The sequence below is a fragment of the Neovison vison genome, chromosome 4 (genome assembly GCF_020171115.1).
Source record: "Neovison vison isolate M4711 chromosome 4, ASM_NN_V1, whole genome shotgun sequence".
Classification (NCBI taxonomy): Eukaryota; Metazoa; Chordata; class Mammalia; order Carnivora; family Mustelidae; genus Neogale; species Neogale vison.
In genome coordinates, this window is record NC_058094.1 from 50,269,114 (window position 1) to 50,294,922 (window position 25,809).

The 25,809-nt window shown below is 37.6% G+C and overlaps 1 protein-coding gene across 1 annotated transcript in view; it reads right to left on the reverse strand.

The window, feature by feature from the left end:
• RALYL (RALY RNA binding protein like) overlaps positions 1-25,809 on the reverse strand; it is a 695,589-nt gene that overhangs the window by 104,654 nt on the left and 565,126 nt on the right. Inside the window, 1 exon segment of the mRNA XM_044245381.1 lies at positions 7,198-7,230. Coding sequence (XP_044101316.1) covers positions 7,198-7,230 — 33 coding nt within the window.

Consider the following 25,809-nt stretch of genomic DNA (forward strand, 5'->3'; position numbering starts at 1 on the left):
CTCTTACCATGATCCCACAAAGTCCAGCTGAGAAACCTCTAAGGCATCCCTCCATCAGTCACTGATTCTGATTCTAATATTCTCCAAAAAAGGTTATTTTCATCAGGATCTTCCTTCCCATTGTTTTTTCTTTACAGACCTTAGTAAATGAAAACTGTATATGTTTAAATTCTGCAACGTGACTTTTTGACATACATACACACTGTGAAATGACTGCCTTAATGAAAGCTAATTAACATATCCATCTCCTAAAAAAAAAACAAAAAAAACAAAAAAAAAACAACAAACATATCCATCTCCTCACATAGTTACTTTCTTTTGATAACGCCTAATATTTACTTTTTTTTTTTTTTAAGATTTTATTTATTTATTTGACAGACAGAGATCACAAGTAGGCAGAGAGGCAGGCAGAGAGAGAGAGGAGGAAGCAGGCTCCCTGCTGAGCAGAGAGCCTGATGCAGAACTTGATCCCAGGACCCTGAGATCATGACCTGAGCTGAAGGCAGCAGCTTAACCCACTGAGCCACCCAGGTGCCCTAAATAATATTTCATATATATAATATTTTCTCTGTCTATTCATCTGTTAATGGACACTTAGGTTGTCTTGGCTATGGTAAATAATGCTACTATGAACATGGGGACACAGGTATCTCTTCAAGTTAGTGTTTTCATTTCCTTTGGATAAATACTCGGAAAAGTGAATTGCTGAATTATATGGGAGTTCTATTTTTGTATTTTGGAGGAACTGCCACACTGTCTTCTGTGGTAGCTGCACCAATATACATTCTCCCCAACAGTGCACAAGGTTCCCTTTTCTCCACATCATCACCAGCATTTATTAGCTTTGATCTTTTTGATAATAACCATTGTAAAAGGTGTGAGGTGATTTCATTCTGCTCAAGTCATGGGTCTTTTCAAGCCATGCCTGGACTATTGAGGCAGCTTTCTAAATGGCTCTACTATGACCCCACCTTGGATAACATCACTCTTCAGTTAAAAACAAAATAGACAAGCAAACATACAATAATCCAATGACTCCACTGAATCCATAGAATGGAAAAGGAGCTCACCTTCTTCCCTCTCTCAATCTTATATTGAATTTTTAACCTCACCTTGAGGATTAACTCAGGTCCTACTTTTTGTCTAGAAAAATTTCTTGATAATCTGGCCATTTTCTTCAACTTCTCAGTTCTTAAATTAAGATAACCTCTTAATTCCTAAATGATTTTACAGCAGTCATATAATTCTGTCTTACGTTTTGATGCTCAGCTGAAACCATCCTTAAACTGGTATTGCTTTTTGCCTTTTTCATGCTTCTATTATTAAAGTTTTTAATTTTGTATGTGATATTTCTATAGATCAAAGTACCTTCTGGAATTGTCTTCCTGTCTTAATGCTATTTTACTCTTTCTTGTCTATCTTTCTCAAAGATCTCCCGAGTAAGGCAGGCTTTCATTCCTGTACTGAATTACTGTCTTTTGAACTCTATTCCCAAAATTCAACTGCATTACCAGAAATTGGATATTCAGGTATTTGGGATTTAATTAGTTGACATTTCTATCATTCGGTGGCACTTACTCCTTATGAAAAAACTATTCATAATTTCGTGGTAGCACTGTCTCAGTCTAAACAAATAAAAAAATTTGTTTTTTTATAAAACTTTTATAAAACCTCATATAACTTAATTGCTGCATAGTATATTGATAATAGTTGGTATTTACTTCCTGTTTATTGTGTCAGACACTGTTCTAATCTCCTTGCAATATTATCTCATTCAAAACAGCCCTAAGAGTAAGTTTTTACCTCAGGTGAGGAGATAAGGCTCAGAAGAGTTAAACAAATTGCTCAAGGGACCTAGCTAGGAAGTAACAAAATGGAATTCAAACCAAGGAAATCAAATTACAGAGTTTACGCTCTTAGGAGCTCCTGGGTGGCTCAGTTACTTAAGCATCTGCCTTCAGCTCAGGCCTTGATCTTAGGGTCCTGGGGTTGAACCCCGCCTCTGGCTGCCTGCTTAGCGGGAGCTTGCTTCTCCCTCTGCCCGGCCCCCCCGCCCTTGCTTGTGGTCTCTCTGTCTCTTTCTCAAACAAAAAAATTAAAATCTTAAAAAAAAAAAGAACTTAAGCTCTTAAAATAGGTAGTTAACAATATAACAATGTATAGCATCTGTTAGTAAATAGAAGGACTCACACAAAACCTGGACAAAAATAGAACAGTATAAATGTGGACCTAATAAGAGTGTCAAGATTCAATAACATCTTCATAGTAACAGCAGAAGTATATTGAATATGCAAATTCAGTTCCAAGACTGGAAATAAAAGGGGGAAAATCTCCCCCAAGCAAAATTATTTTTAAATATATAGTTACTAGCAATTATATGAGGATCAATTTTAGATGTAAGGCGAGCTTTGCTGTCCTGGCAATGCTCATTGCCTCTTGTTTAGACTTAGAATGGGTCCACTACCTCTCAGGGGATACAGGAGATGTAGGCTTGACTGGGTCATGATTAGCTCGCTCACTGAGCCTCCATGGAGATAAATATAGTAATTTTGCTATTTTTATCCTTGGTGTGTTTTGAATACCTCTCAGACAAACTCGAGGGAATAATAATTCCGAGCTTTATCAATTTCACTTTAAAATTAATCGGAGTTTATTTATTTATTTGTTTGTTTGTTTATTTTAGAGAGAGAGCAAGGAGAGGGGAAGAGGGAGGAGAGAGAGAAACTCAGGCAGACTCCCTGCAGAACACGGAGCCCAACTCAGGCTTCCATCCCTCCTCTTCCCAACTCTAAGATCCTGATCTGAACGGAAATCAAGAAAGTCAGGTGCTTAACTAAGTTACCCAGGCACCCCAGAGTTGTTTATTATTTATTGTATTATCCTAATACAGTGAAAGAAGTCTGAACATTTTTTTTTACCCGTTCAATAAATAATCCTCATAACAAAGCTACTCATGCAAAAATTCATCAGCTGAAATATTGATATGTACCAAAATTTCAATTCCAAAATACAGCAGATTCATATTAAAGGCTTCTTTTAAAAGGTCAGCTTCATGCTGAAGAGGTAAGAAAAAATAATTCACATGGAAAATTTCATTTAGTGCCCTGAGTATATTTTTAAAATGGCTCAGTGTCTGCAAAGTGTCAACAGTAACTTGTACTTGAAGAGAACTCAGGCATCGTCTTGACATGCCCTTTTACACTGTGAATCTTAAACATCAAATGAACAGGAGCTTCCCTTCCCTCATCTGTATTTTTCATTAAAAAGCTGTAAAAGCTTTTTCAAGGCAAGACTGGTTTTAAACTAAGATTTATATCTTAGAATCTTAATTGAGATGATCACTTGCTTCTTCTTCACTTTTCTAAATGCAAACTTGATGCCTATTTTCTCTCAGCTTATTTCCAAAATCAGAATCTATCTGATGCCACATAAAAGGAAACATTTTCCAGAACAGTTTTCTTAATCACTCTAAAATGGAACATTTCGAGGGTGAGTAGCATATCATGGGCTTCGTATTCTTGTAGCACTCAAACCTAAGCTCCACACTAAAGAACAAGTTTGCTTAACTGATGTGTTTTACTGTTGGGTGAGTGAGATGGGGAAGAATTTTAATTTTTAAGTCTATTGTTTGAATGTATTTTATGTATAATATAAATATTTAGGTATATATTTATAATAAGTGCAATATATGCAATGCACATATTATATACACATATTTATAATATAACATTTTAATCAATGTGAGGTAACAATTATTTATTAAATATTTAAATTATATTGTTAACAATTTAATATTGAATAAATTTTCAGCCTTAGGTCTGGGACAACATCAGAATGAGTTTTGATGCACCAGAGCACAGGTAGTGTGCTCCTTGTGCATCACGGAAGCTTCCATGGTATACTATCTGGTCTCTATACATGTTATCCTGGTCTCCGATGGATGAATTCCAAGAGAGTTCTAGATCAATGTATTTACCTCCACCATATGAACCCCAAACAGGGAAAGACTGAGGAAAGTTATATTTCAAAGATTTTCTTAAAAAGTTCCAGAGACCGTAGATGTCTGTAAGAATAATCTGTGTATGTCTGTAGGAGACGGAGCAATGGAGGACACAACCATGATGTAGACAGTGGTTTCCAGGCGTGGCTTGACAGCCTTGGGAAACTGCATTAATTGTCCTACCCTGGGTAAACAGAATCAGAACCTGGGATGAACCTTCCTGCCTCACTCTGGGCTAAAGTATTTTTTTTCCTAATGACAATTATTTTATTAATCATTTACCAGTGCATGTGAATGAAAGCTCCTCTCATATCAATCTTAAGTTGAAGGTCTGAGATCTGAGATTTCACTTAACTTCCTTTCACAATTCCATTATCTTTTTCCATAAGCAAATATTTCCTGTATTATAACTTTGACAAATTTTTCCATTGGCATATTCAGATTGAATTTATGCTATGACATTTAAAATTTTTATTCAAAATTAATGATTATATCACATTTAGGAAAAGAAGAATTTCGCCTCCTAATTTATGTTAAGAAGAGATACACATTTTAAGCCTATCACTATTTCTTTCCATTTAAAAATTTAAATGACAATTATTAGTTTTTATCATAAAAATTAAAAACAATTATCTATACTCATCTTGTTTGATAGCTTATTCCATTCACAATTTTTGTTTTTTTCCTCTCCATTATAAAAACATTTTTTGTTTCCGCATGTAAGTCAAAGAATCCCCTGTTTAAGTGAGTTTTATTCTCCAAATTCCTTCGGAGCTCTCAGATTGATTCTTTGGAGTATTATAAATGAGTATACCTTCCACATCTGTAATAGAAGCTAACATTTATGAACAATTATATGTCCAAAACAGTGCTACCTACTTGATCTGAATTATCTTATTTAATCTCTATATCACAAGTAAGAACCCAAAACTTGGGGGTTCAAGTATTCACCTAAACCAATACAACATGGCTTTTAAGTGTCAGACACTACAAAGGGAAAAGCAATTTCTAGAAGTACGTATTAAGTGCTTTAGGACACTGACAGGCAATGGACTGAAGTATGCAATATTTAGCGCAGATCTATTCATTAATATGCTTTTTATTGCACATAGAATTAAAATTAATGTGAGCCATTCAGGGTCCTAGAAAAACTCAATGTTATGGACTTACAGGTCAACTCATATCAAAACCATAGACCATGCATTAATTCCTTTTGATAAGTGACAGATTGAAAGTCACAAATTTGAATAATGGTACTCTATTAGACTACATCCACCTGGTAGTCTCATATGTGTCCATTATGTTCACAATCATCCTATCCTCTTCACTAAGAGGTGAAGTATCCAAAGTATACAATTTTATTTAAAATAACTTTCTTGGAAAAAAAATGGAGAAGTTCAGTTTTATATTAAATTTTCCAGTCCAGGGGCACCTGGGTGGCTCAGTGGGCTACAGGTCATGATTCCAGGGTCCTGGGATCAAGCCCCGCATCCGGCTCTCTGCTCAGCAGGGAGCCTGCTTCCTTCCTCTCTCTCTGCCACTCTGCCTACTTGTGATCTGTCTGTCAAATAAATAAATAAAATCTTTAAAAAAAATAAATTATCCAGTCCACAAAACCATTTGGGTTGCATTTTTTACCCCACTTTACTTTTAAGACCCATCTAAGGAACAGCCCCCTCTTCCTACTGCCATGCCAATTTTTCCATTGTGGGTATTTTTGAGTTATAGGTCATTTTTTCAGTGGAAACTTGGTTTTCAGGGCTCTAATACAAAGTTTTAAACTCCCGATATGTTTAAAACAAAGATTACTTAGGGTCTGCCCTTGTAAAATAGAGGTATGAAATTAAAAAATGAATTCCATCTCAAAGAAGTTGGGAGAACAGGAAATGCTGCAGAGAAACTGCATTAAGTGAGGCATGAAGGGAAGCTATTTCAGCCCTCTTGACTTGAGGGCAGGACACATATGCATTCAAAATAAAAGATTTCTTCAGGCTTAAAGATTTTTAACAATAGGAGCTGATGATCAATGAGGGAAAGAAGCATGCTCTAATGATTTTTTGGACAAGATCAACTTGACCTTTCATTTTTTTTAAATCCTCCAATAAATGCATCTACTCCACTTTTTCTCTCCTAGCATCCCTAACAATTATTTTGATTCTCATGATTCAACTGGCTTTCTCAAAAGCTTTTATGAGGAGTAGAAGGGGAAAGGGAACCATGTTGCTCAAGGAGTGACAGAAATATTCAAGGACTATGAATAAAGTAATAAAAGAAAACTAATGTGATCATTTAAAAACCTACCCCATCCCAAGTTTCTGGTCATTAAGCACGAGTATAGTGGCTGCCGGTATGTGATTTTTGCTCCCCATCAACTATGGCATGATTGTCTTTAAGCTATAATATCTTCCAGCACTTTTTGAATCTTTACAACATCAGCTATAATGCTGAGCCTGTAAAAGTCCCCTAATGAGACATTTTAATATGTTAGTCAAAGGATTATTTGGTAGACCAGTAAAAACAACTTTGCTGGCTCTTAATTAGCAAAATGCCTGAAAAAGTACATGTGTATTCTTGTCAACAATATATTATTATTAGAACACGTATTGTGACTCAAATTACTACCCGAGGAGGCTAGTGTTGGCTTTACTTAATCTGTGTGCTGTTCCTCAGCTTTGTGTTCAGAGAAGCAATCAGTGTGGGGGGAGAGGAGAAATAACAGTGAAATGGGAGAAAAGGAGAAAGGATAGATACAGATTTTGAAGACAGATTTAGGGAAAAAGGAGGAAGAAACATGAGGGTAGATTAAAAGGAAACAGGAAAATAGTAAAAAAAAAAATGAGTACAGACTAGATTATCACGAAGCTGTGGTTCAGAGGAATTTGTAAGACCAATCTGAACATTATCTGTACATGACGAGAATAGAGGAAATTACTGTATATCTCGTTTGAATTTTTTAGAGGATGCAGGCTTTTCTATGCATTCATTTGCTGAATTTCCAAGGTCACAAAATAGCTTTGTGAACATTTTGGTTAAGTCTTTATAAAATGTAGATAACAGTGTTGCTGGAGATATGACGCATCCAATGATATGGAATGACTTGGAATATGGAATTGCATGACTGATAACACCATCCCAGAAGACCTTGTTAAAAAGTCGATTAAAGAACTGAGATTTAAAATATTTAGACATATACTCACCCAACAGACAGGAAAGGCTCCTTTGACTCAAGTCTATGAAAAAACATGAAAAACTATTTTTAATATAACAATTTGCTATACACTTAAAATTTGCTTTTATAGAAATCTGACAAAATTGTTATACTTGTTTGGCTGAAAATGTACACTTTAGCACTAATAATAAGCTGTAAATAATATATGAAGATCTACTCTGGACTAATTCAAATTCTGGCTGGCTTAATGCAGAAGGTAATGAGAGACATTTTGGAATGGGAATGTAACATTTAAATGATACATTAAAATAATAATACTGTTAGTCTAATTCTGATTCGCACTCTCTATATCCACTTCTCTTGTTCTTACAGTAATTTGTAGAAGTTTTGATATATCTATTTATAGCTGTTGTAGTAGTAAAATAATTTATAATGTATTTAGTTACATATAGGCTGAGTAATTTATTCCGGTAAATGTTCTGTAATGAAGAGAGAAGCAGCATGACATTCATCGTCGTTTACCAAAAGCAGCACATTTGGGGGTGAGTGGCAGCGGAGGAGGGAGTCAGGTCATGTTTAGGATCTTAAGGCCTCCTCTTAATGTCTCCAATTCTGAAGCCTCTGATTAGTTGTGGCATTTTGAGCAAGCAACTTAAAAGACTTCCTGGGAATTATTTTTCTCATTATAAAATAGGTTAGAAGTCTTCCAGTTAATTTTCTTATTTCATAAATTAATTTCTTTGTAAAAAGCAAATCAATGAGGAAACTTTCCACTTCTAATATTTCTTAATTGATAATTAAGGAGACCAGTTGGTATAGGTGGGTATTGGTCACTTCATTTTTGTATGTTCTTTCTTTTTTAAAAAATTTATTTATTTATATGAGAGAGCAGGAGTGAGAACCAAAGAGCCTGAGCAGGGTGAAGGGCAGAGGAAGAAGCAGACACCCCGCTGAGCAGGGAGACCAACACAGGCCGATTCGGGTACTCCAGGATCATGACCTGAGTCGAAGACAGATGCTCAAATGACTGAGCCAACCAGATGCCCCTTTATGTAAGACTCTTAACATATGATTATGGGTTAAATGTAAGCAAATATTAAAGACATTTTTATCTGAATCATGGTGTTTGAGATGATGTGATGAGTACTGTGTGTTCTATGCAATTGATGGATCACTAAATTCTACCTCTGAAACTAATAATAAAAAAAAAAGCTCAGGGACGCCTGGGTGGCTCAGTTGGTTAAGCAGCTGCCTTCAGCTCAGGTCATGATCGCAGAGTCCTGGGATTAAGTCCCACATCAGACTCGTTGCTCGGCGGGGAGCCTGCTTCTCCCTCTGCCTCTGCCTGCCACTTGGTCTGCCTGTGCTTGTGCTCTCCCTCTCTCTCTCTCTCTCTCATAAATAAATAAATAAATAAATAAAATCTTAAGAAACAAAAAACAACTCAGAGTTTGGAGATGTACATTTACGCAATCTTTTCCTTTTTCAAATTCTGATTTTATTTGCACCTCCTGGTAAATTCTTTGCCATATCATGTGTTTGTTGTGCCCGCAGAACTAAGGGGGAAAAAGTGGAAGATAAATACTGAAATCTACTTGGACATGCTTTGTTTTGTAAGACACGACCAGTGGGATCAATCAAAAGAAGTTGCCTTAAAGAAATGAGGAGGATTCTATGTATGTGACACAGGCGACCGTTGATTTGTTTGGCTCATCAGTGACATGACAGTATGACCTCTCCCGTACTTTCTTCTCAGCAAAACTTAAACCGTTTCCTGCAGCCTGTAGTGTTCTCTTAGCCTCTCACTGCTGCCTGTTTCTTAGCGACATCAACTAATTCAGCAAAAGAAAACGGAGTTATCTTGACTCCTTTCTCTTTCTCATCTCCCACGTCTCAATTAGCAATGTCCTGTCAATTTCTTCTTTCTGTGACTTGCATCTCCTTCACTCGATTCCCAGGCTAATTCTCACTACTTACCTCAGCCTGGCTGTTCTCTCCAAATGTAAATTCTTTGTCACCGTTGTTCCAGCTTCACAGGGTTTCACACAATGCCCCCACTCATATCATTTGTTTGAGGACTGCAAGGTGTTACTTTCATTCAAGGTATCGTAAACAATGTGAATAAAAGAAAGACCCACCGTCTTGCCTTTTCCCCGTACAATTACTAAAATACTGAGTTCAGAATGTATTTGGAGTAGTATTTACTTATTGATTTTCTCCCCGCCCCCCACCCCCAAAGGCTTCAGATAAGCTGCCGTTATTGGATTGGGTCATATAAGGACATATGTTGCCCCACTGAAACCAGTGGTTAATATGGTTAGTCCCACTAACTAGTTAATTGTCTCCTTCCACTTCTACCCCTTCACTCCTTTCCATTATTTTCTCTCAGATGTTCAAGAGAAGAATTCAGGGGAAAATTCAGAGTTTTCAAAGTGATACTGGATTGAGATTCTGATTGATATTTTATAAACCAGGGGTTGGCAAACCCTGGTCTACAGGCCAATTCTTGCTCACCACCTGATTGTATATAACCCACAAACTGAGAACTATTTTTACATTTCGTTTTTATTTGAGTCTAGTTGACACATAATCTTACGTTACTTTCAGGTGTACAACATAGTGATTGATTTAACATCTCTGTGGTTATGCTACACTCATAAGTGGACATTTTTTAAATGGCTGAAAAATATCACAAAAGAATAATGTTTTGTGACACCTGAAAATTATCTGAAATTCAAATTTCAGAGCCCATAAATGAAGTTTGCTGGGACACAGTCATGTTTATTCATTTACATATTGTTTCAAGCTGATTTTGTGCTCCAGCTGCAAGATGAGTCATTGGAATAAGGACTGTGACCGCATGTCCACAATTTGGAAATATTTACATATGGCTTTTACAGGAAAACTACACCTGTGATGTGTTGTTGGAAGGAGCTGGAAACAACCTTTCAAAATAGACACTCTTTATTTTAATACATATCAAAATATTGTTTCAGAATCAGAAGTTCAGAATAATTTGAATTCCTTCTCTATGTCACCAATTCTCTGCACCTACTACTGACAGATCAACTCCCCTACAATGCTCTTTTCATGTCACCCTTGTTCTTAACAATTTTGATAGCCATGGGATGATGCCTAAACTTTTTAGTGTGTCATTTGAAAGCTTGTCACAAACATGCCTCATGCTAACCTTCCATGTTGGTCTTTATCACCTCTCTTACTAACCACTTTACTCCAGGAAATTTGTCTACTCACTCCCTAAGCAAATCTCTTTTGCTTTGGTGTCTTGAAACATTCTCTTTCTATACCAGAATATTATTTTTTTTTTCCTTTTCTCTGTGTGATCTATTTCTGTGATTTAAGATCTTATTTATCTATTTATCTTAGTTTATCTAATTCCTTCATAATGCTAATCCTGATACCTTCATTTTACAGGGACAGTCCTGTCACTAAGCTTCTGTTACTTATTATCTCTATTATGATGACATAGTCTTAGAACAATAGTCAATGTCTAGCTTTAAGTTTTAAGACTGGTAAGAATGTTAAACTTGTAAGGCTTCCTAGACAAGAAGCTCCTGAAAGTTCTGTGTTAAATCTTCTAATGGCTCAGGAGAGGTGCTGGCTGATGTTCTATGAGCTGAACAGAAAAGAAAGATCATTGTCCATTAGTCATCCTAAGCCACTGAAGATGAGCTCTAGGTACCTGGACCCCTCCCCACTGCCTAAACATTTACAGTGGTGACACAGAGCAGGAAATCTGTAAGGAACTACCATCAGGCAATCCTGTCTCAATCCTGTCTTCAAAACAATGACACATTGTGTAGAGGGAAATGATAACTGGCCCACTTAGAACGATGCTCTGTTTTGTAACCAAACCAAAACCAGTTATGGTTTTATTACACAGACATAACTTGCCCAGCCTGGAGTTGATTCAGAGATTTTTACATCTTTTCTCATTAATTATACAACCAACATCACAGCCAACTTAAGAGGTTGTTGAGAAGAATATGAGATTATATACTTAGAGTTCCTAGTACAGAGCAGACTGTGATGGTCAAGATTATGTAAAAGATAGGTTGTTAGTTCTAAGGCCTGAAACTGCCTGAATATGTGAAAAGCTCACTTTTGCAATTTTAGCCCTGAAAAGTGAAAAAAAAAATGTAAAAGAAGAAAAACTACCAAGAGAAACATCCCTTTGGAGAAAATTGTTTATCAATGTAATCCTTAGAAACAGATGAGTACATTGTGATATGCCCAGAGAGAAGTTTTTCTGAGGAGTTTTGTATTTTTTTTTAAAACAAGGTAATTGTTTTGTGGGAAAAAAAAGAATTGATTTTATCTTTTCTAAGATTTACTTTTAACATGAACTGGGTAGTGAATTTAATAACACTTCATTCAAGATCCCCTAGAATGAGGAGTAGAATAAGACAAACAAACCATAGCCTTCAGAAAAACAGACACAGTAAGGGAATAAAATAGAATGCAAAATGAAGATCAATATTTGGAGCTGACAGATTTATGCCATTTTGCATTTAACAATAAAAAATCTATATTATATCTACTGAGGACCAGGCATTATTAAAAATGCTTTCTAGTCACTGATTTATTTAAACGTCATGATATCCTCTGAGATAGATCTCATTTTACAGATGAGGAAGTTGATATCCCAAAATGCCAAGTGTCTTACCTAAGGTAACAAAGCTATAAAGTGGCTGAGCTAGGATGTGAACCTAGGCATGCTGGCTCTAAAGTCCACGTGCTCCTGTCTTGCCTCATGTATATTGCCTTTCATTAGTTTGTTTTCTTTATTTTGTTTTTATATGCCTTATGGCATTGTCATATTTCCTTTCTTTACAATTTCTGTATTTTACTGAGAAATCTAATCTGGTCTTTCATGTCGTCCACATGCTGGATACTTCCAGACTTTCGTCTAGTATCGCTCTATACATGACGTATGGCTGTATCTGTCCAACCATACATCTACAACGGTAGGCGCCTTCAACTTAACATGATTCAAACTAAATTTGTTGTCTGCCTCCTCCATTCTTTTCTTCTTTATCCCTAACTCAACGGCCCAATCAGCCACTCAGGTGACCAAACTAGAAAGATCATAAGCTTTCTCTTTGACTTCTTTCCGATGACATTCACTTTCAGGAGATCCTCCTAGTTCTGTTTTCTATTGCCAAAAGTCCTTTTAGTTCTTTACTTGCCTCTCAGTTCTTATTATTACAGTTCAAGTGATCATCAGCCTTTAGGTGGGCTATTAGAATAATCTCCTTAATGATCTTCCTTCCTCAGTTTAGCCATGTCTACTAGCAGAATCATCTTTCGAAAATAGCTACACACAAATAGGGTCCTGTAATTCTCCTCATTATGCATTTCTGAGTGCTTCTAGGAAGTGTTTTTTCATAAGGTACCATAAGTTGATTAGGAGAGCTTCATAACACTTTATCCCGATGTATGAAGCATTCCCAGCGTATTTTCCAAGTCCCCTACTAAGACACTCTACTCCTTGAAGGTCAGAACTCACTTTATTTCAGGTACCTAGAGTCATGCCTCCTTCATTAGGAGGCTCTCAGTAATGATTCTGTCAAATGGCACTCCCCTGCACCTCACTCCCATACCCCTACTTCCATCATTCACCTACAGAGTAAAGGCCAAACCCTTTTATATAAGTAAAAGTTCATTCACAATCTTGTTCTAGTACCTTCCCAGCTCTTGTATTCTGCCATGTCAGTCTACAAATTCTATGCTGCAGCCAAGCTAAGCCATATTCTCACCGTCAGGGTGATATTCTGCTTTCTTACTCTGTGCTCGGGCCTATACTGTGTTTTTGCAGAAAGATTTCAACTACCTTGTTTTTGTAAAACTAGTCAGTTTTTTATGACTCCGAAGTGACTTATAAGTATGTTCCCCTATGATATTTGTATGATTTTGCAGTAAAAATTTCAAAAACACCATTACTACCATGGGATCTATTCTCTTTAGCAATGACAACCTAAGCCTGATCTACATTTAAGGTGGCTGTTCAAAAGGGCTTAAGGATACAGTTTCTAGAATCAGGCAGCCTGTTTCTATTCTGACTCTAACATCTTCTGGCTGTGTGGCCTTGAAAAAGTAAGGCATTTTTCTTTGTGCCTCAATTATCTTATCTGAAAAATGGGGTAATAATAGACCTAACTCTGAGGGCTGTTGTGAGAATTGGATAAGTAAATAACTAAATAGATAATTAAATTAATTAGATAAACAAATAAATGGATAAATACCTGGTAAATTTCTGCCATCATTATTATTATTTTTTAATCCATGAATGCTCTGATTGTTCCTGCATTCATGGCCAGTTAACAGATCTAGGGAGTCCAGGTGGGGGGACAGATTGGTGTAGCTGTTCCATAACAATTAAATCATGCGGGGCTATGTTGGTGAAGGTATGCAACAGATGGAAATATATGCCCGGAACTTAGACAAGATATTAGGGCTGGAAATACAGATTTGGAAGTCATGTCACAAAGCAGAGTGAATATATGCCATCAGAGGAGAGAATGGGGTTCCCCAGAGAGAATGTGTAGAAGAGGAAGAAATGGACTGAGGAAAGATATCTAGGCTCACTAACAGGCTTCTAAGTACGCTGATGCAAACAAAGTTCAGAAAGGCCCATGATGGTGGCCCACGTCATTGTAAGTTAATGCTTAGCTAACCAATTGTATATTATTTGTGGAATAATGTGGCATTGCTATTTTACAAATAACTTAATAGCATTTTTTAAATTATAGGAATCTTAGTTTGATGTTTAAAATTTAGTCTATATTTCATCATTAATCATTTGTAATCCAAACACATCCACATGACATTTTCATCATTCCAAGGCCTTCTGATTTAAACAGGCTTTTTTTTTCAAGGTAAATGATTAAATGTGAGCAAAAGATGATTTTGATCAGAGCTAAGCACTTGTAAAATGATTCTAAGATATCTTCCTTTACTGACCAGCTTGTGTGCTAAAATATAATACAATTCTATCAGTATTCTTAAAAATTCATTTATTGCCAGAAAATTAAAAAGCAAATAAAAGTCTTCCTTATGTAATAGGGTCAGGCTATTCATCAGTAATTGCAGATGAATCCTCTGACATTCAGTAAAAATCAGAATCTGTCTATAGTACTTATCTTGGCTATTCTCTTCTCCTCCTTTAAAGAGAAAAAATAGAAGCAAAAGCAGCCCAGAATTACTGTGCTGGTCCACCAGGGCCTAGACACCTAGAAGCTCTTGGCTGGAAAGCAAGTGCCTGGTTAGGAAGAACACACTGTGTTGGTTGGTGCATGGCAGGGGAGGAAGCACTGGCCTGCACACACACAAACCTCCTCACCTCCATCTGCCCAAGGAAGTCTGAGTGCAACTCATCAGTTAGTGCTCAAGATATTTTTGTCCCCTGACCATGAGTAGGCATCGGGCATCGGCCATAGTCCTTTCCCAGGTGTAGCTCCTACAGGGTGTAGGGTTATTACAGAGGCACAAGGATCACTCAAGTATAGCATCTTATGGTGTCCTGTCAACCACATTGAGAACCTTGTGGCAAAGCAGGGCTCTGGGTCAGATGTGATGGACAATCTGAAATGGCTAAGAGTGGGAACAATCATTTCCTTAATAGCTTGTACGCTCTAAAGCTGAGAGGTCAAATAGGTCTTCATTTTTGTGTCAGTTCTGACTAGCTGATGGTGGCTGCTGGGAAGAAAGTGTTGATAAGAATTCTAAAACCGATTCAGGCCTCAGGGTGTAAGATGTTTGTAATTAACCTATGTCTGCCACAGAAATATAAAGGGAAAGGAGAATGTGGTACAAATATGTATTTACCAACTCTGAGCTAATAGAAGGTACCAAAATTTGCTCAAACTTATGAAAGGAATACAAAGGTGCAAAGTCTGCCGCAGAGCCCAGATTTCTAGACATATAGTCCATATGTCAATGTGTGCAAATACTCATATGCTCTTAATGCCTCATATATGGTAATAGCCAGTACTTCTAATTTTTTCATGCTATTTAAGCATTTTAACATATTTAATCTTCATAACTTCCCTGTGAAGTTGGTACAATTATCTTCTCTATTTTATACATAGGAAATTGAGGCAGAGAGGGATTGAGTAACTTTCCCAAGATCTTCAAAGCTAAAAAAGTCATACAGCAGGATGATCATTCATGCAGTCTGATGAAGGCCTTACAGTATATTTGTATCACATTCCAGTATATCATTTGTTGGCCATTAGAAGAGTGTCAAATTCACCTCAAAGCCAAGGAAAGCCAGGCTCCTTCACTCCTATTCTGAGATCTGTCTACAGTGGATTCCATTTCTCTGGGGCAAAAAGCAGATTTCCTCTCAATTTCCTGTGTTACCTTTTTGCGAGGGCTTTCACGCTCAATGGAAATTTCTGCTTAAAGCTATCATCAGACCTTTTGGTAAGTCCCATTTGCAGTTACCACCATCTGTCCTAACTCCAGGGACAGCTTAATGGATGGCTATGGGGACCCACCAAGAATCTCAGTGGCAGTTTGAGCATTCACAGTCATGACTTTTGCCACATTGGAAATTGAGCTGCGGGGCTCATCTCCCTCACACAGGCTGTAATGTGTCTTCACAGCTCTTCAGGAGGATCAAGCTGCGGTGAAAGGAAGGGACGGGAAGTATAAAAAAGAACCTCATGGCAAGAAAGATTATTACCCGCCAGCAGATTCTCCTGGGAGACTGGAAATGCTCATTCCACTTGCCCTGGGGGTAGGAGTAGTAGATATTTGGCCCGGCAGGGTATCGAGTCTAACTCTCGCAACATTCTGACTCCAGACTCAACCTCCCCACCCCTCACATGGGAAGGGGGGTGCACACAACTGCGTGGATCTTTCCGTTCAAAGAAGAAAAATGATTTTCTGAAAAAGAGATACTTTCAAACTCCATTATTTTGATGTTGGAAGATTTGCTCATCTCCGTTCCAAAGCTGTGTGGTGGAAGGAAGGAGATTTCAGAAAAACTAGTGAATGGCGGCTCATCTGTCTCTTTCAATTGTTTTATTTAGCCACTTGCTAATAACTGTTAGATCCTACGGAGAAACGGTGCGTCTGCCAAGAGCACAGACTGGAAAAGCCGGTCATCAGTCACAGAGCTATCCAGTTTCAAATCTCAATCCTCGGTCCCGCGTTTTGCAGCATTATGATGTCATTGATTTTTTTTTTTTTTTCCCTCCATTGGAAACAAAGGGATCAGAGGCAACACACCGCTGCACAGTCTTTCGATTGCCAGTCACAGTACGTTGTACAGAGTGTGAATGGCGCTAAAAAGCCACAAAGCACGTAGTCACAGGCCAGCCCTGGTAGGCTGAGAGGCGCAGTCGGCTTCTGTCCTCACCTGCCTCCCTCCTCTCTCCCTCCAGTCCCCACGTTGCTTCTGGACCCCACGCTCTCTGTCCCACTCAATTCCCCAGGCAGCCTCACTCCCTCTTCTGTCTTCTCTTAGTAAAATGCGTGAAACTCATTCCACGCAAGCCGGAACTGAAGGTGGGTCTGGGTTGGGGAGACCACGGTTCATCGGCGCATGTTTTGCTTAGCTGCCTTGCTGCCCTCTTCCCTGGAACACACTTGTCTGGCAGATTAATCTCCGGTCTCGGTAACCTCAACCTCTCCCAGACCCAGAGTTCCCCCACTCAGTTCTTTGAAAACATTAAATCCTGGCACCAAATGAATGTCAGAATTTAATGACCTCAACTGCCACATGTGAACAAAATTGCGTGAGACTCATCACCTGCCTGGAGTCCTCCATATGACCTCTTCCGGGATTGTTTTGAAAGTTCTTCCTCATGGGCGGTGTGGGGGGGGTGGGGGGTAGAGGTGGGGGGGTGGCTGGGGTGGGTAGGAGGGTGGGGGTGGGGGGGTTGGACCTGCATCTCGGTTTCATGTTAGTGTCACCCTCCAGCCCTGCTGGGGGTGCTATTTTACCAGACCTTGGGTTTATAATTCCAGGTCCCATCCATTTCTGGGCAGCTCTCTCAGTTAATTCTGCAGGATTGAACCAGGACCCTAAGTGGTGGTTGTAGTCTTGCTAAAGTCTCCAGAAGTCTTCACAGTGCTAAGACCACTGAAAAATCATTATTTACCAAGAACTTTGAAGAACACTTCATCCATCTTCGCGAAAACATTTTTATCACTGAGTTTCATACCGCTTAGTCTACCTCACTAGTTGTTTCTTTTGAGTCCCCTTTGCTGGATCCTGACTTCAAATATTGATATGTTCTTGAGCTCAGTCCTTGGAATTCTTCTCTTTTTTATCTTTAATTATCCCTTTGTGTTTGTTCTCATCCAGTCTCATGGCTTTGAATGCCATCTACACAGTGATGACTCACAAATGGGCACATCCAGTCCGGACCTCTTCCTGGACTCCAGATTACATATCTATCTACTTGACATTTTCACTTAGATATCTTCACTTTAACAAAAATCAAACTCCTCATCTCTACTCCCCACCTTGGCCCCCTCCAATCTCTGCCATGAGTATTGTTCATCTCACTTAACTGCAGCTTCATGTGTTCAGATACTCGGTCCAGAAATCTTGGCGATCTCTATGGGAGACAGTCTGCTCATTGTCAATCCCTTCCTTCTGTGCATTAAGATCTAGAGTCTCTGTCACTCATCTTCTATATGAACTGGCCTTATAACCTCGCTCTCATGAGTATCATGTGGCAGATGTGACACTGCAGAATTTTCAACCTACATTTTAAGAGGACAGGCAGCTTCTTCCTCCTTTTTGATCATGGTCACTATAAGAAGCTGATTAGTGGGAGAAAGACAACTATCATATGATCTCCCTGATATGAGGAAGTGGTGATGCAACAGGGGGGCTTAAGGGGGTAGGAGAAGAACAAATGGAACAAGATGGTATTGGGAAGGAGACAAACCATAAGTGACTCTTAATCTCACAAAACAAACTGAGGGTTGCTGGGGGGAGGGGGGTTGGGAGAAGGGGGGTGGGGTTATGGATATTGGGGAGGGTATGTGCTTTGGTGAGTGCTGTGAAGTGTGTAAACCTGGCGATTCACAGACCTGTACCCCTGGCGATAAAAATATATTATATGTTTATAAAAAATAAAAAAATTTAAAAAAAAAAGAAGCTGATTAGTCTGAGACCACTGTGTCATCATGAAATACAAGCTAACCACATGGAGAGACCTTGTGGAGAAAGACACTCAGTCATCACGGTTGTTCTCCCCAGCCCCCACTGAAGTGCCAGACAGGGAAGCACAGAAGCCATGTGGACATCACGAAGAACAGACCTGCTCAGCCAAACCCACCCCAGATTGCTGAATGCAACAAATAATACATTTTTTAAAAAAATGCTAGTACATGTTATCTCACAGTAGATAATAATATCTTTGACTTTGTTCCTTCTTTCAAGGTCCACACACAAATTGTACTTTTGTGGACTCTACTTTCAAAATATATCCATGGCATAACCACTCTTTTCATCTCAGCTTTTACCCCTTGCTTTGAGTCATAACCTTTGGAGAGTTTTTCCATGTTCCCTCCTTGCTCTTTCATAAACTATTCTCAACATAAAATTAAAGTGACCATTCAAAATTTAAGGGTTGTCATGGTACTCCTTCTTCTAAAATCTTCCAAAGGCTCTCAGTTTCACTCCAAGTGAAAGCCAAAGTACTTCGATGGTCTGCAAGGCTCCATATGATCTGGTACACTATGTCTGCCTTAGCCTCTCACCTCCTCCCAACCCTCAGCTTTGCTTGATTCTACTCCAGAAACATGGGCCTTCTTGCTTTGGACCAACACTTGGGTGCCCTTCTGCTTTAAGGATTTTGTGCTGCTCATCCTCTGCCCGGAATGCTTTTCCTCAGGTGACACCTTACCTGTTCATCACCTTCTTTAAGTCTTTGCTCAACTATCACCTTCTCATCCACCTCCTCACTCATTCAAAATTGTTGAGATTGGAGATTCTTCTCCAAGTCTCTAGCATTCCTCAGAACACTCTCAGGGCTGCCCCATGTGAAATCCTTCATCTGTCTTTACCAATTCATGTTATCTCTAAATGCCGTCTAATAACTTCTTGTCTGCATTATGTTTCTCTATCCATAAAGCTGTTTTTTCTTGCTTTTTAAAAAAAAATTCAGCATAATTTTTTAAAAATAAGATATTTGATTTTTCAGTTAAAATGGACGCTTAATATTTGTTGTTTCTTTCATAATATCTCTATGCTTTCTCATGCCAAGAGTGTCAACTTTTTAAATACTCACTTTAGTCCATATTTTCAAATGCTGATTATATAATTTTTCTTCCTAAACACTCTAAACATTAGATTTACTATCTTGAGTTTAAGTAATACAGAGGTAAAAAAAAAATGAGAAAAAGACAATCTTCAGCAAATCAAGAAATCAGAAGTTACAGTTTGACTTCGATTCCTCCAGAATTCTCACAATATCACAATAAGGTCTGCACCCTGATGTTGTGGATAGTTTCATTAAGATTTGCTAAGCAATCTAACTTCAAATGCTATTTCACACATGATTATCTGTGATTTGTGGGTCTTTCTCTATTTTTTCCCCTTTCTTCATAAGTACATTCTGATACATTTACTGTACTCAGATTCTTTACCAGTGGTTTTCTTGTATTAATTGAATCTCTCCATTTAAAGTTTGCAACACAGAACTTATTCCCTCTTTCTCTGTCATGTCCCATGCTTTGTATACTAAGGACATAACCTGGGCTTTATTCCAAACTATTCTGTTACTATTTGTAGCTCACGTACACTGTGCCCTTTTTCAAAGCATCAGTAGCAGCAAAGCAACTAGATTACAGCTTTAAATACAAAGAGGGACAGTTATTATCAGGCCAGCTCCTTTGTCTTACTACCCATTTCCCTAATCTGTAGTCAGAGCTGCCATCACTACACATTCCTGTACCTTATTTTATTGCATCACTTAAGGGCTCATAAATTTTGACTTTTTCATTTTTGAAGATTAGATGACTTCAGCTGCTCTCCCCTGCGCCCTGCTCCTTGCTCCTCATCCCACTATGGCATAGACTGACTGATAGGTCACTTCCGGCAGTCAGCCCAGAGAGTTAACTGCTTCGTCCCACAAGGCTGTTGGCCTGTGCTGAATGTTAATGAAGTTGCCCCTTTTAGAACACTAACTTTTTGAATAACCACAGTAACTAAAGAAGTGTAGTTCCAAAGATGAAGGGCTGTATCTATTGAACTGGTTTTGCACAACACTAAGCACAAAAAGTCCTCATTGTTGCCTGTTGTGAAAGCTTTTGTGTGATGTTTATCATCTGCAACTGGAAAAATCTGCCTTTTAAATCTCTCTCTCTCTCTTTCCCTTTGGTTATAAAATTCTCATTAAAGAATATTTGCATTAGGTATTAAAGTTAAAAGAAAAATATCACCCATATCCTTGCTGTCCAAAGAATTACAGCTAATATTTTGATCTCTGTTTTTTTTTTTCTGTGTATATTTGTTTCATTTGTTAAGTGGTTTTGGTTGTATGTTTATATAATATATGATATTTATATAATTATATACTGTTATATATACTGTTTATATAATTTTGCTTCTTTGTCTACTCAAACCTTAAATTTTTTCCATGTCATTATGAATACTTCATGAACATTCCATCTAATGAATGTGCCCATACCCATTATTACATAATATTTTGGCTGGATCAGATTGTTCAATGTTATAAATAAAACTCAAAGGACATCTTAAGAATAATTTCATATATTTTCACATTGTTTAAATATTTAGAATTATTTTCTTAGATACACTTTTGGAAATGGAATTGTTTAGTCAAAAGATATGAATATTTTAAGATCCTGGATCAAGTTTGAAGGAAAAATAGGAATAAACTTGATAATAAAGCACGTTTGCTTTTCTTTTGTATTTGGATTACAAAACAAATAACAGAATACCAGAGTGTTAGAGCTATGAATCAAGTAAGAAATGGTTTAACTCAATTTCTTCATGTTCCAAGAAAGCTGAACTTAAAAGAGTTTGTATTGCTTATAATCACATAGCTGGCATGGGGTGACAGAAGCAGATACGTAATGTGGTTGTAGGTTTCCTAAATTCCAATCCAGGACTCCTTCTAATGACCACAGTCTTTCCGGACTGAGTGATTCTAACACATTAGCAGAGATTTTGCCAGAGAGAAGATATTTCAAACAAGTATTAAAGGATAAACACTGTAACACTTCAATTTCATTTGCAATGTATTATGCTTAACTCAGAACAAGCCCCTTGTCCTTTTATTCCACTGTATAGTAAACATAAATGAAATACACATCACTGCTGGGGTTCGGAAGAAAATCCACTAGTACACTGAGTATTCTGCTATTTAACAATACCAATAAGGTTGAATTGTCAATCGTGCTATCATTCCACTAGAAAGAAATTTTGAAAGTTTAATAGAGTTAATTAATTTCCAAAAGAACAAATTTTTGTGAGAAACATTCATCATACACGGCTGACTAATAATAATCTAGTGAGACTAAGGCTGTCTTTTTTTGCCCTCATCTTTCTAGACATCAAAAAAAGAGGCATTTTGAGCTTTGCTTTTAGCATTTACAACCCAATTGGAAGAATTAGTCTTGCATTTAATTTACATAATTTTTATAAGAAAATTTGTGGACCATTTTCTAATTAATATATTTAAAGCTAATCAAAGCTAACAAACTTCACCTTTTGACTGTGCAAAACTTGCTCATAATTAAAATCTCAAAAAATCTTTCTATAACTCAACATTTTCTATTAGTTTATAATTTGTGGTAAGCTTTTGCAAACTTTAATTGACCAGGAGAAAATGCATTTCTATAAAGATAGCAAAATTAGGTACTTTAATAAAATACTTAAAAGTCATTCACGTTGTAAAAGTGAGAAAAGATGACAGATGAAAAAAGCGCTTTGGCTTCTCATTAATCCAGTTATGTCCATCTAGATTGTGAACACTTATTTCATCTTTTCTCCTCTCCCTATTTTTTTGTACTCAGACATTCCTCTACCTCACAACACTTCTCTTATTACTATTTTTTTTTTCTTACTTAGAAGATAAGCAGTCGGTATGGTTACAAAGTATCCTTGTAAGTGGGCTGGGAATATTATAGTAAAAGCTCTGGAACTTCAGAGGAGCAATCGATGAGGTGGTACAAAACATTAAGTGCTCAGGAAGGGAAGTAATATAAGGAACTTCTCATCAGTCTTGCATAAGCAAGTCCGTAAATTATCGCTCTTTATTGTACTTTAAAAAAAAATGGGATGACACCCTGGAAATTTAACACTCCCTCTTGAAAATTAGGAAAAATATTTCCCCTCCCTCCTTTTCCCTTGTTCATGTACAGTAGGAAATTAGTCATTATGTCTTTGAAATATACATAAATCTCTTTAAAAACTAGGTAGGTCTTGATGACCTAGTCCTGTCTTTTTTTGAGGACATGGGAGCCATGTTTTGAGATGTTATGAGGACATCTCTATGAAATGTTAAGAATCAAAGGAGATAGCACCCCTATCTCCCAGGTTCTGTGGGATGGTAGGACTCTAACTTAGGTGTTCCAGGTTGCAAAACTACCTGTCATAAAGATAGAAGAAGCTTAATTTTCATCGGGATAAGAAACTGCCAATTAGTTAACACAAATCATCATCCCAAACACCAGGTGAATTTACAATGAACTATGGATGACAAATGGTGGTGGATGACAATGGTTACTCAAGGATTAGTTATTATTTATCTTAGGAACATGTACAGAATGGGTTATATCTGCTTTGCTATGTTAAAAGGTGAGATTTCTTTCTTTGTGAACTCTTTGCAGATCACCTGTGATGTGCATCACATTCTGGGTGATTATTCAATAAAAAAACTGTTTTCCTTCTTTACTACCTTTGTGGAAAGCATTTCTGGGTTGGGGAAAGAACTTGATTTTCATTTTATTAATAACAGCTAAGGAGAGGGTACCACTCCCACACGAAAGATTTTTTAGTCTTTAATCTTATTTGTTTAAAATAGGACTTTAGGCACAGTTCAGTTTCTTTCATGATCCTTCATGTAGTCTTGTGGGAAAGGAAGCATATTCTGGAATTTCCAACTTAATGCGCACATTGAGAAGACAGATGAGGCGCGAGCCCTTGGTGGACAAAGAAGGAATGAAATAACTCTTTGAAATGAAAAACAACGAATTTAAAATTAGCTTAGGTTGGAAATTCAGGGACCAAATTTCTCTACCAAGGGCTCTTCTAAAAAACAAGTCACCAGATCTAAAGTTAATGACCAAACAAATAAAATGATGAAAACAACTGAAATCAGCACTGAGAGTGGAGACACTCCATCTTATAAAGAAGACGACATTGTCTTTTGGAAGACAAAAATCCAGAAGGCACCTTCCGCCCAGGCAGGGAACCTTTACATATTGACACAGTGTGATATGACTTCTCATCCTCCTGTGCTTTGTGGGGACTAGTGGTGTTTCTGTTAGTGCTCTAACCTTAATACCCCCATCATGCAAAGCAAGAAGAATAAAAACACAGTGAGACACAAAGAGCATATAGCATAAAAGTCCATAACACTCGAGTCCTGCTGATAAGTAGACTTTGGTTCAACAGAAAAACCCCGTTCTCACAAATCAAAGAAAGCCACTATTTCAGGACAGGCTGCAGCTTCTAAAGTCAAGTTGTCCGCTAGAAGAAAAGACTTGCCTGTTTTCATCTGTCCCTGCCGGCTGTGAGGAAGAGCAGAACTTTCAGCCCCTTTTATCCCATGCTGGGTTTACTGTTCCTTTTCCATCTCTCCCCATCCTAGAGGAGGATTAAGTAACAAGTCAAAGGTCAAAAACAACCAAGCATGGTCTTTTTCTTTCGGTCCTTGGGGATACATAGATAAACCAACTGAGGGGTCAGCCCACTCTTGCTTTCAGTCTCCTCCTCTTACGCAGCTAATATGGATAATTTGTCTGGAGATCTAGCTATCCTGGAATGTCACTCTTTTTTAGTTTTATGCAATTTGTTACAAGATGGTAAACTGTCTTGGGAGAAGCAGAAAAAAAGTCAGTGTGGCTCACTCTTGGTTTTTATATACTCCATGAGAAAAGTTCCATTAGTTTAAAAATATTTTGTGTGCATGAGTGTGTGTGTGTGTGTGTGTGTGTGTTTATTGTATAGCTAGTACTGAAGGTACTATCTACTGTATTGTTTAGATATTTTTATATGTGATAAGTTTCTCGGAGAAGAGAAAGGGAAAAATAGTCTCTTTTTTTAAAAAAAGATTTTATTTATTTACTTGAGAGAAAGAGGATGAGCAGGGGGAGGGACAAAGGGAGAGGGACACGCAGACTCCCTGCTGAGCAGGGAACCCAATGCAGGGCCCGATCCCAGGACATTGAGATCATGACCTGAGCCAAAGACAGATGCTTAACTGACTAAGCCACCCAGGCGCCCCAGGGAAAAGTAGTTTCTTATCACAAATTGAAGTACTTGCTTTTAATAGATGCTTTCATACATTACCATGCATCCCTTTTTGCCCTAACTCTTGGGTATCTTGTAGCTAAGTTCAGTGCTCACTTTTTATTATTACGTAAGTTTTCTAAATATAATTTTCTTGATGCTATCTGCCACATCCCACAACCAACACCTACCTAATTCTTGATTCTTACTATTTACCTCTTTCTAAAATTGGTTGCATGGTTTTGCTTCCTTTGATTTTATCATAAATTACCTCAAATCAAACAAATAGAGCTGTACTCTTTCAAAAAGCCTTAGAGATGGATTCTCTGCTTGAAGAAATTGCACCATCCAGTCTCCCTTTACTGTTACCACGTTCTTTCCATGCGCAAGAAGATATTTATTCATAGATATTTATGCATCAAAACCATCACACAAGACTGCAACTAGGCCATTCCTTAACCTAGCAGAGAACTGCCTGCAGCAGAACTATTTTAATGGGGATAGTGTCAGCATTTTTCCAAACATTTTAAATTAAAAGCTTTATAAATTACATTTGCTTAGTGTTGAAATATGAGGGACATACTTTAAGTAAATGTAATCTTTTTCCCCCCCCAAAATATCTTTTCAGCCAGTTATAGAAAATGCTAACCTGTTCAGTTGACTGCATTTTAGCAACATCATCACAGCTCAAGGCTCATTTAAAATACTTCTTAAAATACTTTATTATAGACCTTTTTCTTTGAAAAATCATAATAATGAGAATAACTACAATTTACAGAGCATCTATAACAGTTCCAGACGCCTTAACTATATCATCTTTCAGGAAATTTTTATTCTTCCTTCACGCAGCTGAAGAAGCTAATGAATTAGAGATGGAGTTCAAATCACGGCTACTGCTAAGCCAATTTTAGGATGCGGCTCTGTCTGACACTCTTTCCACCAAACATTCCCACATAATACATCTGCACAATTTTAAACCATCCTCAAAGTGTGTGCTTGGGACTTTTTCTGGTTTAGAGCATTTCATGTTCCCTAGAGAGGTGAATTAAAGAGAAGTCACCCTCAATTACCCAGACGTATGGATATTCAGGTTGGAGTTTTAGAAGTGGATTTTTTTTTTTTTTTTTTTTTTGTATTTTCTCTTGTAGACATTGGCGACCACATTTTTCC